This window comes from Phyllobates terribilis, unplaced genomic scaffold, assembly GCF_046119375.1.
Source record: "Phyllobates terribilis strain yellow unplaced genomic scaffold, ASM4611937v1 Scaffold_9__5_contigs__length_417890890, whole genome shotgun sequence".
Taxonomy (NCBI): Eukaryota; Metazoa; Chordata; class Amphibia; order Anura; family Dendrobatidae; genus Phyllobates; species Phyllobates terribilis.
In genome coordinates, this window is record NW_027362769.1 from 238713926 (window position 1) to 238734821 (window position 20896).

The following is a 20896-nucleotide window of genomic DNA, read 5'->3' on the forward strand; positions in this document are numbered from 1 at the left end:
GTCCATCATTCATGGTCTGAGCACGGACAGCGAGGTCCGCACTGTCTGCAGGTCTCCTGACCCCAACTGAGCAGCGTCATAGACGTATCCGAGACTGAGGAGTGGGGACAGCCGCTGACATCGCGGTCCGTGCTCGGGACCACAAATGGTGGACGTGTGAAAGCTGATCAAGGTGAAAAATAATAAAATTAGCGCAGGAAAGCGCAGATTAGGTGTGCGCCGCCCCGGAGAGCTGCCGCCTGAGGTGCAGGCCGGGGACTCATGACTGGGCAGTGCTGCAGTGATGGGGCCTCATTCCCTGCCGGCCTGTGCAGCCCGGGCGCCGGCAGCCATGAGGGGAGCGCCGGTAACCGGCGGCTGCAGCACAATGCGGGGCTGCACATGTGCCGAGGAGGCCAGGTACCGGGAGGTGATGGAGGAGGAGGAGGAGGAGGGGATGTGGCGGCCTCACGCTTTCATTATCTCCCCCTCCTTCCTCCCTCCTCCTCTCACGCTGCCCCATGCGGATGTGACATTTCACTGAGCCGCCATTTTGAGAGCCTGGCGTCTCCACACACAGGCTGAGGAGAGGGAAAGACAGGAGCACGAAGGGCCAGGAGACGGGGACTTGGTGACGCTGGCTGCCGGCTGCTCCCGCCCTGCACTCGGCCCGGGTGTTGGCCGCATTGTGTGTGAGGGGAGCGGTTACATGAGACGCGGGGGCTCCCGGAGACTCAGGCCGCAGAGCTCCCGCTGCACCGGCCGAGCGCTCACAGCCCAATGAGCAGGGGGCCGCTACCTGAGCAGCAGCACTACAGCTGGCCGCGGCCTGGAGCTGCTGCACGGCCCACTAACGGATCCCAGGAGCCGCCTGCCTCCGTGCAGCGTGTAACCGGCTGCCGCCGCCGCTGAGGCCCCCGGGGAGCAGCATCCCCTGCGCCTGCCCCGCCAAAGGCGCCGAAATTGGGCGAATAGCGAGCAAATACGTGCGCGTATCCCTGCCGCCGGCTCCCTCCGCCCTCCCTCCTCCAGCTCATCTGCAGGCGCCCGCGGGAAAGGCCCAGGCTGCAGCCGCTGCGCAGGCCCTGCCGAGGCCGCTCTCCGCCCCATCCCAGCCGGGCCTACAGCCCAAATCTACGCCGGCGCAGCGAGCAGGACTGACCGAGGCCTCGGAGGCCGAAGCCATAGACATGAACCACCATCAGCAGCAGCAGAAGCCCGGGGAGCAGCAGCTCAGCGAGCCCGAGGACATGGAGATGGAAGGTAATGCGGAGACTGGTGGGGGGAGGCGGCATCATTGTGTGATCGACACTGCCCGGCATGTGTATAGGCATATGGAGCCCACCTCACTGCCCGGCATGTATATAGGCATATGGAGCCCACCATGCCCACCTCACTGCCCGGCATGTATATAGGCATATGGAGCCCATAGTGCCCACCTCACTGCCTGGCATGTATATAGGCATATGGAGCCCATAGTGCCCACCTCACTGCCCGACATGTATATAGGCATATGGAGCCCATAGTGCCCACCTCACTGCCCGGCATGTATATAGGCATATGGAGCCCATAGTGCCCACCTCACTGCCCGGCATGTATGGAAGCCTATGTAGTGCCCACCTCACTGCCCGGCATGTATGTGAGCCCAAAGGGTTCCCACCTCACTGCCGCCCATGTAGTTCCCACCTCACTGCCCGGCATGTGTGTAAGCCCAAAGGGTGCCCACCTGACTGCCCAGCACCCAGCATGTATGGAAGGCCAAAGGGTGCCCACCTCACTGCCCGGCATGTATGGAAGCCTATGTAGTGCCCACCTCCCAGGCCGGCATGTATGTGAGCCCAAAGGGTGCCCACCTCCCAGGCCGGCATGTATGTGAGCCCAAAGGGTGCCCACCTCCCAGGCCGGCATGTATGTGAGCCCAAAGGGTGCCCACCTCCCAGGCCGGCATGTATGTGAGCCCAAAGGGTTCCCACCTCCCTGCCCGGCATGTATGTGAGCCCAAAGGGTTCCCACCTCCCTGCCCGGCATGTATGTGAGCCCAAAGGGTTCCCACCTCACTGCCGCCCATGTAGTGCCCACCTCACTGCCCGGCATGTGTGTAAGCCCAAAGGGTGCCCGCCTCACTGCTGCCCATGTATGTAAGCCCAAAAGGGTGCCCACCTCACTGCCACCCATGTATGTAAAAGCCTGAAAGGGTTCCCGCCATGTGCATTACCCCATATACTGTCCTCCATGCTGCCCATCATGTACATAAACTCCTATAGTGCCCAATGCAGGGTCCAACATTTACACCCCCATATGTTGCCTGCTATACTGCCTGCCATGTACATCACCCCATATAGTTCCTGCAACATTGTCCAGGATGGTGCGCATCATCTCCGATATAGTGCTTGCTACACTGCCTGGCATATACATCACCACACTGCCCATCATGTACATCGCTCCCCATATAGTGTTCACCTACACTGCTATGTGCATCCCCCCATTTAGTGCCCACCACGCTGCCAGTGTACATCAATCCCCAGGTGTGCAGACCACACCGCCAACTATCCCCCTATATAGGGCCCCCTACACTTAGTCATGTACAGTAGTGTGAAAAAGTTCTAGGCTGCATAGAAAGCTTTAATACATAGAAGGGTTTTAGATTATTTTTATTAATTACAAAGCAAAGAGAATGAAACAAAGAGAAGTCTACATCACATCAATACTTGGTGTGACCGCGCTTCTCCTTCTTCTAGGTACACTTGTACAGTTTTTGAAGGAACTCCCTGCCAAGTTCCTTCAAACCCTGTGTAAGTACCTAGAAGAAGTGATTCTGTTCTGAAGGTAAAGGAAGGGTCACACCAAATATTGATGGGATTTGGATTTCTCTTTTGTTCGTTAATTTTTTGTTTTGTTAATTGATAAAAGTAAACTATTAACAGTTCTATTTTTGAAGGCATTCTTTGTAGTATTTTTCCTCAACTTCCTAAAACCTTTGCACAGCGCTTTACATCTTCATGTAGAGCAGGGGTGTCAAACTCAACGCACAGGACCAAAATTGAAAACTTGGACAAAGTCGGGGGCCAACCAGTATACAGTATAATGGGCCCCACATGGTGCTCCGTACGGAATAATGGGCCCTACATGGTGCTCTTTACTTAATAATGGGCCCCACATGGTGCTCCGTACGGAATAATGGGCCCCACATGGTGCTCCGTACGGAATAATGGGCCCCACATGGTGCTCCGTACGGAATAATGGGCCCCACATGGTGCTCCGTACTTAATAATGGGCTCCGCTTAGGGGTGGTGTTTCTGGTGTCACGGGCCAAATAAAACCACCCTGCAGGCCATATTTGGACCACGGGCCAGAGTTTGACATGTGTGGTGTAGAGCCTCCTACCAGACACTGTACAACTTCCTATGTAGTGCCGCTTACACTGCCAGTCAATGTACATCACCTCCCATGTATTGTCTTTCTTTCTGTCACATTTAGTTAATGCCCACCATCATTCTCCCACCACTGTAAAGTGGGTTAGAATTGATTCGGTGACCATGTGATGTGCCGCCCTACATAGGGGAGAATTCTGTAGAGGGGTACGGACCTGACTGCAGCAGTATCTGGGCCTCTGAGGCGGGCGCTGCCTTCTAAACATTACAGCCTGGAAGCACAGGTTACTCAGCCATGTGTCCTGCTGGTTGTCACTGTGTGTCAGCATCACCCACCATCCTGCAGAGTCATCGGTGGGGGGGATTCACCACAGTGTGGTATTAATCATACACGTTCCTGGGCATGTGCTTTCTGTATACAGCAGGTATTGGGAGAGTGGAGAAAGATACAAAGCCATAATCTTCTACCATCTGATATTCTGCAGTGCCAGGAATGGCGATCACCATTCCTATAGTTTTATAATGAAAACTTTATGAAGATCCTAACACATGTAAATGTGCAGCGTGTAGGAAGAACATAAATGTGTTACTTGGCTCTGATAGCTCAGGTATCCCACTGTATTGTTTCTTTGAGCTGTAAGGAGTCATTATACTGCACCTATAGGGGGCTATGGCTCTGTACTGTACCCAATATTGTCAGATTCTGCATGAATGAATCGAAAAATAGTTACGGCTGGGACTCCATGCAGCATTACCGCGTCCTGTCAGTACGAGGCCTTACCCCCTGGTCCCAACACGGTGGTCTCACAACCCAACCCATCCTCTACATGTAAGAACCATATGCTGGAAATTATCAGATCCACGGACTTCCCACGGTATCGCCCTCATTCATTAAAGCGATTACTCTATATTTCTGGCCTAAGTTGGTTTGAAAAGTTGCAAATATTTGGTGCAACAGAGTTAGTTATATAGGATGAAAAAAGCCACAGGTCCATGAAGTTCAGCCTTTCTCCACCAGTTAGGCATTGTCTATCGCTAGATTGTAACTCGCAATGACATTTGTTGTGAGAAAATCATCCAGCCCTATTATAAAAGCTGTTGGTGTCGGCCATCACTACCTGTTGTGGTCGGCATTCCACAGTCTGACTGCTTTAACTGTAAAGAACACTTTCCTGTTTTAACATTGGAATCGCCTTTCCTCCTCACGTAATGAGTGCCCCCTGGTCCTTAATATGGTCTTTGGAAGGAATAAGTCATGTGCCAGTCCTCTGTAGTGACCACACATCTCTGAGACTACTTTTTTTTTCTACGCTAAACAAGCCCAGCTTTTCTCACCTCTCCCCATTGGAGAGAGGCCTTTTATCCCGTGTAATAATCTAGTTGCCATCCATTGAACTGAGTAGCTTCCCAATATCCTTTTTAAAATGTGTGGCCCAAAACTGGATCCCATATTCTATTCTACAGTGGTGGCCAAAAGTATTGGCACCCCTGCAATTCTGTCAGATAATACTCAGTTTCTTCCTGAAAATGATTGCAATCACAAATTCTTTGGTATTATTATCTTCATTTAATTTGCTTGCAAGGAAAAAACACAAAAGAGAATGAAGCAAAAATCAAATCATTGATCATTTCACACACAACTCCAAAAATGGGCCAGACAAAAGTATTGGCACCCTCAGCCTAATACTTGGTTGCACAACATTTAGCCAAACTAACTGCGAACAACCGCTTCCGGTAACCATCAATGAGTTTCTTACAATGCTCTGCTGGAATTGTAGACCATTCTTCTTTGGCAAACTGCTCCAGGTCCCTGATATTTGAAGGGTGCCTTCTCCAAACTGCCATTTTGAGATCTCTCCACAGGTGTTCTATGGGATTCAGGTCTGGACTCATTGCTGGCCACCTTAGAAGTCTCCAGTGCTTTCTCTCAAACCATTTTATAGTGCTTTTGGAAGTGTGTTTTGGGTCATTGTCCTGCTGGATACCCATGACCTCTGAGGGAGACCCAGCTTTCTCACACTGGGCCCTACATTATGCTGCAGAATTTGTTGGTAGTCTTCAGACTTCATAATGCCATGCACACGGTCAAGCAGTCCAGTGCCAGAGGCAGTAAAGAACCCCAAAACATCAGGGAACCTCCGCCATGTTTGACTGTAGGGACCGTGTTCTTTTCTTTGAATGCCTCTTTTTTTTTTTTACTGTACACTATGTTGATGGTTTTTCCCAAAAAGCTCTTCTTTTGTCTCATCTGACCAGAGAACATTCTTCCAAAACGTTTTAGGCTTTCTCAGGTAAGTTTTGGCAAACTCCAGCCTGGCTTTTTTATGTCTCGGGGTAAGAAGTGGGGTCTTCCTGGGTATCCTACCATACAGTCCCTTTTCATTTAGATGCTTACGGATAGTACGGGTTGACACTGTTGTACCCTCGGACTGCAGGGCAGCTTGAACTTGTTTGGATGTTAGTCGAGGTTCTTTATCCACCATCCACACAATCTTGCGTTGAAATCTCTCGTCAATTTTTCTTTTCCGTCCACATCTAGGGAGGTTAGCCACAGTGCCATGGGCTTTAAACTTCTTGATGACACTGCGCACGGAAGACACAGGAACATTCAGGTCTTTGGAGATGGACTTGTAGCCTTGAGATTGCTCATGCTTCCTCACAATTTGGTTTCTCAAGTCCTCAGACAGTTCTTTGGTCTTCTTTCTTTTCTCCATGCTCAATGTGGTACACACAAGGACACAGGACAGAGGTTGAGTCAACGTTAATCCATGTTAACTGGCTGCAAGTGTGATTTAGTTATTGCCAACACCTGTTAGGTGCCACAGGTAAGTTACAGGTGCTGTTAATTACACGAATTAGAGAAGCATCACATGATTTTTCAAACAGTGCCAATACTTTTGTCCACCCCTTTTTTAGGTTTGGTGTGGAATTATATCCAATTTGGCTTTAGGACAATTCATTTAATTTGTCTTCAATGAAAAAACACAAAAAGAAGATAATAATACCAAAGAATTTGTGATTGCAATCATTTTCAGGAAGAAACTGAGTATTATCTGACAGAATTGCAGGGGTGCCAATACTTTTGGCCACCACTGTATATGTGGCCTCACAAGTTATTATTCAGGGGTAAGAATTGGTGATTAGCGAACGTGCTCAGATAATGTGTTATCCGAGTATCTTGTAGTGCGCCGATATTGTTTCACTCTGCGGCTGCATGTTTTGTGGCTGTTGGAAAGCCGCAACACATGCAGGGATTGTCTGTTTGTTAGGCAATCCGTGCATGTGTTGTGGCTGCCTACCACCGCAAAACATGCAGCCGCAGGGACTCAAACATATTAGCAGAGCAAGCCCAAGATACTCGGATAACACCCGAGCATGCTCAGATAACACGTTATCCAAGCACGTTCTCTCATCACTAGTAATAATACTTTAAGCTCACAGAATTAAATCTTGCTCCAAAATTTTTGACTTTGTCAAGCCAGTGTCACCCAGCTCCTCTAAAATGGCAGGGGCGGGACAGGGGACTGATCCCACAGTTTGTCTAACTTATGGTTAGCTGTGGCGTACCTTACCCTAAAAGTCTTACCCCAGTCCCTGACTGGAGTAAGATCTGTGGTGATGAGCATGGCACCCATCAAGACTCCTAATTCATTAAGAGGGTTGTTCCATTTTAAATGGATTCTATCAGCAGGTTTTTGCTATGTAATCTGAGAGCAGCATGATGATCTGAGGTGCAGAGTCCCTGATTCCAGTGATGTCACTTACTGGGCTGCTTGCTGCAGTTTTTGATATAATCACCATTTTCTGTGCTGCAGATCGATCAGTTCTCTGAATGCCGATCCCTGTATAACCCGCCCACACCACTGATTGGCAGCTGTTTGTGTATATTGTGTACTGACAGCTGCCAGTCAGTGGTGGGGGAGGGGTTACACAGAGCAGTTAACAAGTTGACACAAGCCGCCTAGTCCTGTAGTGATAATCTTGATTAAACACATATTGAACCTACAACAGCACAGTAAGTGACACATCCCTGGAATCAGAGTCTCAGCCCCTTCATTATTCTGCTGTCAGATTACATAACTAATACCTGATTACAGATTCCCTTTAATGAATGAGGAGTGCCTCACTCCATTACACCCCCTCATCAAGACTGGCATTGCTCACTCTGGTCTAGAAGAATCCAGGCCTTTATTCTTCTAGAACTATACATTGACAGAAGTCTGGACCACTTTCTCCGCACCGTTAAGTACATCATTTTGCCATCCCTTCTGTAAACGTGACTGTTCTTGCTGTTGCGGATCCTCCAGCATTTCTTACTCTGCATTGTGAGGTGAGAGGCATTGAAAGCATTTGCCAAGACACTTGGTCATGTTTAGGGTTTGTGTATGATGTCCGGGCAGTCAGCTGTCAATGCGACGTCATCCTGCCTCCAGATGCAGACGGGAGAGGCGCTGGACAGTCCAATCTGATAACAATATGACCTTTGCTTGGTGGAGGTCCAATCTATTGGAGCCCAGCTGATGTGCAAGGAAAATCTTCTCTCAGCATCATCACCCTGGCCACCTGCTGAGCGGTGAAGGAGGCAGACGGCGTTCATGCTCATCTAGGTGTCCGGTAGTGTTAGGGGTAAGGGAAACAGAGGTGCAGTATGGCACCTTGATTAGCCATATGCCTTCACTATATAGCACTCTATAAGGCGTTATTTAATTTCATTACTATGCTCAGTCACAGGGGCGGAACAATAAGTTTAATGGGAGGCCGGATATCAATAAACTACCTTGGCTATAATGGGGTGCATCATGTCTCCTGTATGAGCCCAGCATTTTACTGGACAAAATAGCACAGCCAATGTCAATGAGAACCAGCCATGAAATGGGGAAACTCGCATCAGTATTATGGCAGGTTACTAGGACATGTGGTAATATGGCCTCTCACTTAGTACCCCACCAATTTGGAGATTAATAATAATAATCCTTTTGTTGTAGTTCCTGCATCCTCTGTCGGTAGTGATACATAAATGGCTGGTTCTTGGTTCTGCCAATTAAAGTTTTTTTTTTTAAAATATACACGTGGCCCTAGAGCAGAGATGTCAAATATAAATACACAGAAAGCCAAAATTAAAAGCTTGGACATAGTCGTGGGCCAACCTTGATATTTATTTCAAAAAATGTCTACAATTGAGGAAGTTTTTCCTAATGAAATATAACAATGAACATTTTCATATAGAAACTTAAAGATTTGTCCCATGGACAGAGAACATTTTAATTAATAGATCTCAGAATAAAACATTGGTATAATGTTATTTAAGCAGTAAAAATCATATGGCCCAATAACCTAATTTAAATATGTAATAACAAAGGTTAAAAAAAACTTGAATAATACAGAAAGTATGATGCAAAAAAAAGTGCTCCCCAAATACAGTATGATGCCCCCACAGTGAATTCCTCCACAGTACCCTCCACAGGCATAGTATGGTGACCCCATCACAGTATGATACTCCACCTGCAATCCCTACACAGCCCTCCATACAATATAATGGCCGCAAAAAATCCTTTCTACAGTATAATGGGCTCCACATAGTCCTTCATACAGAATAACAGGGTCCTGCATTGCCTTCCATACAGTATAATGGGCCCCACACTGTCCTATATACAGTATAATGGCCCCACATAGCCCTCCATACAGTATAATGGGCCCCACACTGTCCTATATACAGTATAATGGCCCCACATAGTTCCCCATACAGTGTAATGGGCCCCGGCGTAGTCCTCCATATGGTGTAATGGGCCCCGGCGTAGTCCTCCATATGGTGTAATGGGCCCCGGCGTAGTCCTCCATATGGTGTAATGGGCCCCGGCGTAGTCCTCCATATGGTGTAATGGGCCCCGGCGTAGTCCTCCATATGGTGTAATGGGCCCCGGCGTAGTCCTCCATATGGTGTAATGGGCCCCGGCGTAGTCCTCCATACGGTGTAATGGGCCCCGGCGTAGTCCTCCATATGGTGTAATGGGCCCCGGCGTAGTCCTCCATATGGTGTAATGGGCCCCGGCGTAGTCCTCCATACGGTGTAATGGGCCCCGGCGTAGTCCTCCATACGGTGTAATGGGCCCCGGCGTAGTCCTCCATACGGTGTAATGGGCCCCGGCGTAGTCCTCCATACGGTGTAATGGGCCCCGGCGTAGTCCTCCATACGGTGTAATGGGCCCCGGCGTAGTCCTCCATACGGTGTATTGGCACCCACATTAAAAAAAATAAATAAATAAAGTACTCCCTTCTACCCGTTCTCCCCCCTGCTGCCGTCTCTTCATGGGGTCTTCAGATTCTCTGCACATCTCAGTACAGCGGGCGCATTGTTGTGACATCATTGCACCCGCTGACACTCCTCTTCCACCATTCCTTCCAACTGTATGGGCTGATATAATTGAAAGTTTGCTGTCGGGCGAGAGATTACCCCGGCGTCACAAGCCAAATATACTCAGGGGCCTGCCCTGTGTCGCAGACCATGTATACTCACCCTGCGGGTTAGATTTGGCCTGCCGGCCACAGTTTGATATGTGTGCGCTAGAGGCTTTAATAAAAGAAAATGAAGACATAAAATGTGACACTTTTTTTTTTTTTTTTTAATATTCCCATCATACTTCTGTCTCAAGTCTCTTCCTGTTCCTCTTACGGATGGGGTTACTCTGGAGTGTGAGATTCAGGAGGCAGTCCCATATCCAGCATGTTAGGACAGTGGTGGTTTAGTTGCAGCTGAATGGACGCTCACGTGGCTGTATTATATATAGTCTATACACAAAGCAGATCCCATCAGGTCAGGATTTTCCTCCTTTGCACTTGGCCAGACACCTACATATAGATAGCCGCTTAATTGTCTGTCAATGTGCCCTACCCTGTGTGCAGATGCTGATATCACTGAGTGGACTCCTCTAGTCAATTACTATAATAATGATTTCTGTGCGGATCTCCTATATTTAGACTGATATACAGGGAGATCTATTTCAGCAGTTATCAGCTGCATATATTTTCATTGATAAATCTGTTTTACAGCTCTTTATAGTGGTTACGTTGTAAAGAGCTTAATGCTTCATCTAAAGGGTCCATACTGCAAGATTTTTATAGTAGCCAAAACTTCAATAAACAATGTAGGGGCATTCATGGCTATAGGTAGAATTTATGATAAGGATACGTTTTTGTGAAATCTAAAAAAAATAAATATTAGTATGCATCTACAACCCCCTGCGCTCCAGATTTTTTTCTTACTTCGTCACTAGTCCAATCACTAGTATTATCTTATTTAGTTTTTCCTTCTGTCTGATAATTAATGGGTTATGTGAACACATGGTGACCCCAATTAAACACCTTTATGTTCCCTGAAGGGGGTCACCATCCTGCATGATGAAATTAAATGGACTGTATCACTGAGGTTTTCCACAGGGAGGACAGAAGCTGCGATCACAGATACTGATGATTACTTCATGGCTCCCTTAAGTTATAATGTAGATCACAGTTCGGCCTCATAACTGTTTACTTATAATATTAGTTTATTTTATGGGATAAAGAAGGTGGGATAATCACACTGTGCTAACTGGCTAGTAGATGCACTGATGCATCATGGGATTGAGAACAGAGCATTGAAGAATAACATGCAGGGTGAGAGCAAGGCATTGAGATGGAAGGAAAGAGAAGGCTGAACTAAATAGTTTTAAAGGGAATCTGTCAGCAAATTTTTGCTACCTAATCTGAGAGCAGCATAATGTAGAAGAAGAGACCCTGACCCCAGCAGTGTGTCACTTAGATTACTGCAGCAGTTGTGACACAATCAGAGTTTTTAGATTGATCTCAGAGCTCAGGAAGCTGCCCCTGCCCACACTAGGCTCTGTATATACAATGTCTATAGACAGGGAGCTGCTTAGTTGCTGGACTAGTCCAATCTTAGTGATAAATCATTCAGTTAGTAAACAGCAACCACTTTGACAAGTGACACATCCCTGATTTCTGTGTTCCAGCCTCTACCTCATGCTGTCTTTAGGTTACATAGCAGAACCTGCTGGCAGATTCCCTTTAATTACACTGCATATTAGAGAAGTGCAGAGTCATACACAATCAGGTGGGGAGTGCAGTTGTAGAAGTACAAGCTCAGAGTGCTTCTGTGAATGGGACATGCAAGGAGCAAAAGTACAGGAGATATCCGTCTCCCACAAGAGAGGTTGCTGTGCTTGCAGTGATTGTGCCCTTTGTTTAGCGGTGCATATTCACTTTCACTTTACCTCCCAGTAACATTAAATACCGTACAGTTGACCTTCTGACAGCTACTGTTTGCATACGTAAAACTGCAGGAGGAAAGTCTTGTATCCCGGACAAATGCTGCTGATTTTTGGCTTCATGCCCTTTAGCCAATATTTTGCATGTGAGATGCTAACCTTGTCTAAAACACACACATGTGGTGCAAGGCAGTGTTTCCCCTCCATACTGGAGATCTGTTATGTTGTATTTTTGTGATGAAATACATACTGCAAATCAGCCAGATAGCTTCTTTCAGCCATCACTGAGTGCCTCTCCACGGTGCTGCTTCAGCCCAGCCGCTCCATTTACCAGACAGTAATATTAAGAGTCAGCAGAACATTTAGGTCAGTGGAATTTATGGCAGTGTTAAGTTAAAGGGGGTTGTCTCATGTTATTAAACAGGTAAAATTGCAAAGTACTTGTATAAACAATCCTCTTTGCAATTTTCTCCCTATTAAAAATGTTTTTTTTTTTTTTTTATGTAGTTTTAAAGAGTTAAACTCCATTGCAGAGGTGAATACTAGTGATGAGCGAGCGTGTTCTGTTAACCCTTTCGGCGAGCATGCTCTGGTGCTAGCCAAGTAGTTGCGGCGTGCTCGAATGTTATGTTTGAGTCACTCTGTGAGCATGACTTGTGACTGTTTGACAGCTTTAATACATGTGAGGAATTCCTAACAAACAGGCATTAAAGCTGTCAAACAGTCGCAAATCATACACCCGGAGTGACTCCAACATAACACCCGAGCACGCTGAGGATACTCGGAAACCACCCGAGCATGCTCGATCATCACTAATGATTACATCTGTTTCTTTTGGAGTGCACTATGTGCAATCTCTGCTTGTATTACAAATGGGCGTTTCTTTTGTCTTCCTTGTGACTTGTGCCTTTACACCTCCCTCCTTGCAAGGCCAATCATAGCTCAACAGCTGGGGAGTGGGGATGTAAGAGTGCACCCCCAGAGAAGATGAAACTAACTGCCTGCTGCGCTACAAGCAGTATTGTCTGGGGGCGTGCGTCTTCACCCCTACCCCCCAGACACTGCCAGTCACAGCGTATCAGCATCTTAAACTGGTAGACTGCTAGATCAGCTGCCAAGCTGTGTTTGGCAGCGCATGAAGGTAAGTGGGGAAGGAGCACACCCCAAACAATCCTGAGAAGGAACACCCAGTTGTACCGCAAGCAGAGATTACACCTTTTATGCTCCTGAAGAAACAAATGTGAATATCTCTGCAATGGAGTGACAGTGCTCAAAATATAAGAGCGTGGCAGAATCTGAGGAGCTCAAAGATATTTATCTCAATGTTTTGAGCAACTATAAGGTCCTCCTTTTAATTCAAAATACAGCTCGTTGATAAGGTCAGGTGGCATTCTAGGTAAAGAACAAACGTAGCTAGCAAGTGCTGTTTAAACATGACCGGATCCAATGCCTCTGCTCTCCTATGCTACAGAGGCAGAGCCGCTTCTTCTATCCGCATGGGAGAGCGCAAAGTTCAGGCCAGCGCCTCAGCTATGTCATGTCTGAGCTGTCACACTTCTGGAGTACCCCTTGTACCCAAAAAGCAAGAAGCTAGCAGACACGGGAATGGTGTGTTTCTGTAGCTATAAGCATTAGACAACCCTTGTAAGAAGACATCATCATGACTGTAGCAAAGTTAGCAGACAATACAGGTTGGTGCTGTTCACATGTTGAATATTAAGTGTCACCCCCTTTCCTGAAGGTTTGCACATTTTAAGGGGTCATCACAAATCAGCTGGCATCAGATACCTGTCAATATCTAGTGTCCAGAATTATAGAAACAGCCAGTGTGCTGTACTATTGTGTGCCTGAAGGGAATCTATCACCACGATTTCACGCCCTAAACTATTTATATATGCCTGTAGCTCTTTCAAAGACAAGTCCAGCAATACCATCCTTTACACTTTATTGTTACTGAGAAATCAGCTTTTCAATTGATATGCAAATGAGGCTGATGGACTGTGGTAGATCTGAAGCATCTGTCACTCCAGCTCTATTCCCCACCCAGCGCCACCTCCTGTCTGACTAACAGCATCTATGGTATGTTGTGTGACTTCATGTAAAGGAGCAGTCAGTCATGCAGAAGGTGGCAGCTTTGGGTCTGGAATAGAGCTGGAGTAACTGAGGCTTCAGGTCTACAATAGCTTTTCAGCCTCATTTACATATCAATTCAAATGCTGATTTCTCATTAACAGAGGACTAGATTGGCCATGTAAAGGTATTGCTGGATTTGTCCTTGGAAGAGCCACATGCACTTGTAAATAGTTTTGGGTGTGAAATCCTGCCAACAGATTCCTTTTAAAAGGGTGATCAGGCACCTAAAGTGTCCTTTCTAAATATCTATCTTTACACCCTAACCACTTTTGTAATGTGCTTCATTACACAATGCCCTACACTTTCCCTATCTATCTGATCCCTAAATGTGTGTTTTGTTTTTTAATCACTTCCTGTGACGTTTCATTTGAGGAGTCTCAAACAGGACGTTTCCGGAGGCTGGGGTTGCATTCACTCCTCGAAGTGTCTGTTGCCACTCCTGGAACAGGACATCATCAGTGAACAGCGCTGCTGTTACTTACTACAGTTTTTGCATCACTGCCCTCTGAAGATGTCCTGGATCCATGTTAACAGAAGCTGCAGGAGAGGTGAGTGCATTGACCAGACTCTGCTTCTATCTCCGTCACTGCGGCTCCTGTCGAAATTTATGTAATCAAGGGGTAGAGAGAGAAGCAGTGAGACACACCAGCACTGCTGGTATCACTCACTGCTTTTATCACCACCTCCCTAATGACGATTCGTTTGAGGGCGGTACTAGAAGCTCTAGGGCTGCACTGGTGTCACTCACTGCTTCTTTCTCTGCTGCCTGACATCAAGTTTCCCAATTAGAAGCTGCGGAGATAGAAGCAGAGTGCCGGTGCTGCACTCGCATCTCCTGCAGCTTCTATCACCGTGGATCCAGGACATCTTCAGAGGGTGACCATGCAAGTAACTGTAGTAAGTAACTGTAGCATTGCCTATTGATGTCCTGTTCCAGGAAGGGTGAAAGACGCTGCAGGAAAGTGAGTTCAGCCCTAGCCTCCTGTGACTCTTCTCAAACGAAACATCATGGGAAGTAAAAAAAAAAAAATAAAATAATAATAAATAAATAAAATAAAAAAACACATTTAGTGAATACTGTAGGGTCTTGTGTAATAAAGCTAATTCCAAAAGTGGTTGGCATGTAAAGATATTTAGAAAAAACATTTTAGGTGCCGGACCACCACTTTAATACCGGCTACCTCATGTCTTGCTTCAGACATGAATGGTATTTAGACTCTATACTTCTGACCTTAAGAGGTGCAGTCTTCATGCTGCATTCTTCTATCACTATGCATTTGTATTAACTGTATTGCTTTTTGGATCATGTTTTACTAAATTCGGATGGCTGAATGAGGCCTTTTTTCTAAACCTAAAAAGACCTCTTACTTTCCAAAGCAGAGTCTCCTGCACTTTACACCAAGAAAATCCCTTACTTTGTACCGCTATAGCACACACTGGGATGGGAGAAGTACTAGATCTGTACAGATTTTAAAGGGGTTGTCCACTACTCGGACAACCCTTTCTCATTCCATATGTTTCCCCCTTATAAAATAAGTGCAGCTATGCTCCAATGCCAGCGCCTTTCCAGTGGTGTTGGTGCCAGTTCTCTCTGGGCTGGCATGACATTCTCACTATCCCTGCAGCCAGTCAGCGCCCGCTTCACTGTCCCTTCATTCGGATAAATCGGAAATCAAGAGTAAGTCAGAGATGCAGCTGCTCTCGCACTTTCTCCAGATGTCTGATTGATTTGTCCCAAGGAGGTAGGAGTGAAGTGTCTGCTGATTGTTATATCACGATATACCTGCCACCATTATCACGCAGCCCCCAGGACAGCTGGCACCAACACAACTGGAACACTGGAGGGCACTGCAGGGGAGTACAGCTGTTGTAAGGAGAAACATGGTGGTGGAAAAACCCTTAAAGCCTCCTCTTGTAAATAATGACAATGGGGAAGATGTACCAAAACTGGTGGTAAAAAAAAAAATAAAAAAATTTAAAAAAGTGGTTGTTGATGTCAGCTGATTGGGTTGTCAGCACTCATCACCTTTTAAATTAGCAGGGGTTGAACATTAGACAAAGTTGTACATGTAGACAACACCTTGAAATATGACATAAACAAGTGCCTCTTCTCCCCCACACGTGCTTTTTGTCTTATAATGTAAAGTGGTGGTTCCATAGTTTTTTTTTTTTTTTTTTTACTTTTATTTTCCTACTTAAAATTAAAACAAATACAAAAAAAGAGATTACCGTGGTGTTGCTATACATTCTACGCTTCTACACTGTTGATGTAGTTTTAATTCCTAAGAATACATTAGATGACAAAGATCTGTGATTTCTGCCTTTTGAAGAAAGTTCTACACTTAAATAGCGGTCACCTCTTCCCACAATTTGTTGTAAACTTGCATTTTAGTGCATTTTTAATGTAGCAATGTAATAGGCCTAAGCTGTTGGCAGCAGGGCTGTGGAGTCGGTAAGATAAACCTCTGACTCCTCAATTTCCCCCGACTCCATGTTTCTAACTCCACAGCCCTGCGTCACTACTGAGCATGTACATAAAGTGCAGCACTGATTCATCTCAGCTAAAAGCCGAGACCCTTAGATCAGGAATAGGACAGACATTTATAGGACCTTTCATAACTTTCCCAATTTCTTATGAAAAAATTTACAGCACATCCTGCATTGTACTACTCAACCCAATTTATTATATATTTTCGGAGTCCGTCCATTTTATACCGACTCCACAGCGCTGTTTGGCAGTAAACTTTTGGTTGCGCCTGTCTCCTAAGTAAACCGGATCGGAACTCTGATTCTGACCATACACATGTGGGATCATTTAGACATAATTTTTTTTTTCATTTTGAAAAACACTTCTTGCACTTGTACCTTTGATAGTCTATAGTTCACTTGTGTTATTTGTTGTGTTTCTGCCTTTTACCGAGTGGCCCATAATAAAAGCGCTGAGACTTGCCGATATTGAGAATGGTGTATTGGCAAGTTTGATTTGACAAGTCCATGGTTCTGTGAAAAAAAATCTGTGTGCTGTTTAATAAAAGTGATAGAAGCTTGGGAAACCTCTTAGTTTTTTTTTTTGGGGGGGGGGAGGGTTTGTCTCCCAGGAAAAACTCATTACATTTTTGATAAGAACGGACACTTTGACCAAACACTAATGAAAACTTGATAAAAGAAATATAAAAAAAACACTGACACTTAGACCTTTTTTTTTTTCCTTTGCGTACAAGAAAAATCAGTGTGTGAATGAGCCCTTACATTCCTGTTGGCTGAACGCGCTACTATATTACTATACTAATCTGTAGTATACTATACTAATACAGTGGGTACGGAAAGTATTCAGACCCCTTTTTAAATTTTTCACTCATTGTTTCATTGCAGCCATTTGATGAATTCTAAAAAGTTAATTTTTTTTTCTCATTAAAGTACACTCTGCACCCCATCTTGACTGAAAACCCCCCAGAAATGTAGAAATTTTTGCAAATTTATTAAAAAAGAAAAACTGAAATATCACATGGTCATAAGTATTCAGACCCTTTGCTCAGACACTCATATTTAAGTCACATGCTGTCCATTTCCTTGTGATCCTCCTTGAGATGGTTCTACTCCTTCATTGGAATCCAGCCATGTTTAATTAAACTGATAGGACTTGATTTGGAAAGGCACACACCTGTCTACATAAGACCTCACAGCTCACAGTGCATGTCAGACCAAATGAGAATCATGAGCTCAGAGGAACTGCCCAAGGAGCTCAGACAGAATTGTGGCAAGGCATAGATCTGGCCAAGGTTAAAAAAGAATTTCTGTATTACTCAAGGTTCCTAAGAGCACAGTGGCCTCCATAATCCTTAAATGGAAGAAGTTTGGGACCACCAGAAGTCTTCCTAGACCTCGCCATCCAGCCAAACTGAGTAATCGTGGGAGAAGAGCCTTGGTGAGAGAGGTAAAGAAGAACCCCAAGATCACTGTGGCTGAGCTCCAGAGATGCAGTAGGGAGATGGGAGAAAGTTCCACAAAGTCAACTATCACTGCAGCCCTCCACCAGTCGGGCCTTTATGGCAGAGTGGCCCGACGGAAACCTCTCCTCAGTGCAAGACATATGAAAGCCCGCATAGTTTGCTAAAAAAACACATGAAGGACTCCCAGACTGAGAATTAAGATCATCTGGTCTGATGAGACGAAGATAGAATTATCACCAAAAAGTTCTAAGCGGTATGTGTGGAGAAAACCAGGCACTTCTCATCACCTGCCCAATACAATCCCAACAGTGAAACATGGTGGTGACAGCATCATGCTATGGGGGTCTTTTTCAGCTGCAGGGACCGGACGACTGGTTGCAATTGAAGGAAACATGTATGTGGCCAAGTACAGAGATATCCTGGATGAAAACCTCTTCCAGAGTGCTCTGGACCTCAGACTTGGTTCACCTTCCAACAAGACAATGACCCTAAGCACACAGCTAAAATAACAAAGGAGTGGCTTCAGAACAACTCTGTGACCATTCCTGACTGGCCCAGCCAGAGCCCTGACCTAAACCCAATTGAGCATCTCTGGAGAGACCTGAAAATGGCTGTCCACCAACGTTCACCATCCAACCTGACGGAACTGGAGAGGATCTGCAAGGAAGAATGGCAGAGGATCCCCAAATCCAGGCGCCACCTATTGGAAGCAGCAATCCTACAAGTCACAATCAACCCTTTAACGAGTCGTGCAATATGACTTAGGATGAAAGCCAAATCAGAATCTCAATTTGCAGGCACGGTGTTTCGGGCTGTTGGCCCTCGTTAGTGCAAAGTATGAGAACTGATTTGGCTAGGTGGGAGGCTCTGGACTGAGGTCTAAGGGGTAATGTTTTTAATAAATTTCCAAAAATCTCTACATTTCTGTTTTTTTTTTTGTCAAAATGGGGTGCAGAGTGTATTTTAATGAGAAAAAAAATGAACTTTTTAGAATTTACCAAATGGCTGCAATGAAACAGAGTGAAAAATTTAAAGGGGTCTGAATACTTTCCATACCTGCTGTATGTATAGGGGCATCTGAACTCTCCCATGACAGATATAAGTGCGGAAACGAAGACTTGGGCATGTTGAATATGAATAGATGGACAGTTTATGGCTACAATAGAAAGGTGTAAGAGGCGTGCGAGAGATCGCTGTCGTGTGATGACGTAAATAAGGTTCTGGGTTAGTGATTGGCTGGGAGACAACATGGCTATTAGTTTCCACATACACGGGTGCTGATCTTGTAAATCTATCATTCTACATACCGCTTGCGTACATCAGGCACATATTTGTGAGTTGCCGGAAGGACATGGAAATGATGCTACTATCATAGAATTAATTGCTACACTCGTTCCATTTCGGTTGGATCCCAGCAGCCGGCTCTCACCTCAGAGTTGTGTGCGGGAAGCGTTTTTTTGTGAATTCACAGATCAGATTTTTTTATAGGAATTTCAACAACTGGCGTATTCATCTGTAAATCTTATGTCTCCAGAAACAACCCTGTTTAGATGAATGACCTTTTCTTGGAAATTTCGGGAACAGATCTGCCTAGACACTCAGAGTTGGGGTCTAACATTTTAGCTTTGCAGTGATTTTTGTGAATTTTTGCACCTATAAATGGGTTGTCTGGTGCCACTTGCTCAGGTAATGGGAGATGAGCTGTGCTGATGGCGATGTGTGCACGATCAGTAGGGTTTTAGCGTTTCACCTGACCTGTTCTGGAGGAAGCTGGAATAGGACAGGAATACGACATCTACTGATATGACTGCAGGCTACAATGCTGAGTCACCCCCAAAAATTGATGACTAACACCATTCTATAAAATGTAATGTTCCTGCCGAACTAGATGCATAATCGTGTGCTCTGTAGCTTCTCATGTCACTGATGTAACGTGAGTCAGTAATTCAACTAAGCTGGAGAGTGCTACAGATATATAAGGGCTGTGATCACTTCTCTGGACATTGGCTCAGCAACACCTAGGGGATGAAGCCATGGTGGAACCTAAAGAAGAAACCGCTAATGGCTTTGTCCATGACTTGCCAATATAAGCTGCCATGTTTAGCACTTGACAGCTATATGCATTTTTGCAATCACATTTATGGCATCCAAATTACAAAATGATGTAACTTTGTAAAATGCCTGATCTATAAATGCCTGACCCTTTTTGGATATAGAGCTCATGTGGTTCCTGACTGCGAACAAGGCCTATGTAGTCTAAACCTGCACTCCTTACTCATGCCTCTTAATTACTGTTACCTAGAGTAGAAATGGAGCAAGACTGCATGCTTTACAGGGCCAGTAAGCAAACTTTGTAAAAACTGTCTTGGCATTTACACATCACTATAGGAATATTTCTGGAGTTGAGAAATAAACGAATCTACACCATGGCTCCACAAGACCTCATGAAAGGAATCTGTAGAACCCATCTATGAAACAGTTGAGACAATGTCAGCGAGAACCCCCTAAAGGGGAATCTGTCAGCAGGATTTCATCCCCCAAACTATTATATGCACATGTGAGTCTTTCAAACACAAGTACAAAAATACCTTTCCTATGCCTTCCTCTTAAATTACTGAGAAATCTGCGTTTGAATTGATTTGCAAATGAGGCTGAAGAGCTATGGTAGATCTGAAGCCTCTGTCACTCCAGCTCTATTCCCTCTATTTATTCAGTGCCGCCTCCTCATACATGACTGACTCCTTTGCCTGAAGCCACAAAACATAGCTGCTGTCAGTCAAGCCGGAGGAGTCTGGAAATGGAGCTGGAGTGACAAAGGCTTCAGATCTAGCACAGCTCTTCAGCCTCGCTTGTATATCAATTCAAGCACTGATTCTCAGTAACAGAGGCACGGACCGGCCATGTAAAGGACTGGACTTGTCTTTGAAAGGGCTTCATGAGCATATAAGTAATCTGGAGGATGATCCTGCTGACAGATTCCCTTTAATAATTGTCTGGTGTTCAGATGTTTCTAGAAGTTTTTTTTTGGTCATAACAAGGTATCACCTACTTACGGGATAAATATTCTCCGTTCCCAAATACTTTAAATAGTGACTACACGTATGAGTGTCTGTCAGCCAATTAGTGTGGGGAGCATGGGAACCTCTTTCTATGATCACCTAGCGGAATACCATTTTATACATGTCTTCGTCAATAATTAATG

At 45.5% G+C, this 20896-nt stretch overlaps 1 protein-coding gene across 2 annotated transcripts in view; it reads left to right on the forward strand.

Moving 5' to 3' along the window:
- The first annotated feature begins 480 nt into the window (after positions 1-480).
- The window catches only part of USP7 (ubiquitin specific peptidase 7), a 73587-nt gene continuing 53171 nt past the window's right edge, over positions 481-20896 (forward strand). Inside the window, exon 1 of one of the 2 annotated variants that reach the window (XM_073647752.1) lies at positions 481-1242. In XM_073647752.1, the coding sequence (XP_073503853.1) occupies positions 1170-1242 (73 nt within the window). In that variant the 5' untranslated portion in view covers positions 481-1169. The remainder of the gene's footprint in view (positions 1243-20896) is intronic. The other variant, XM_073647753.1, reaches the window with a different exon arrangement.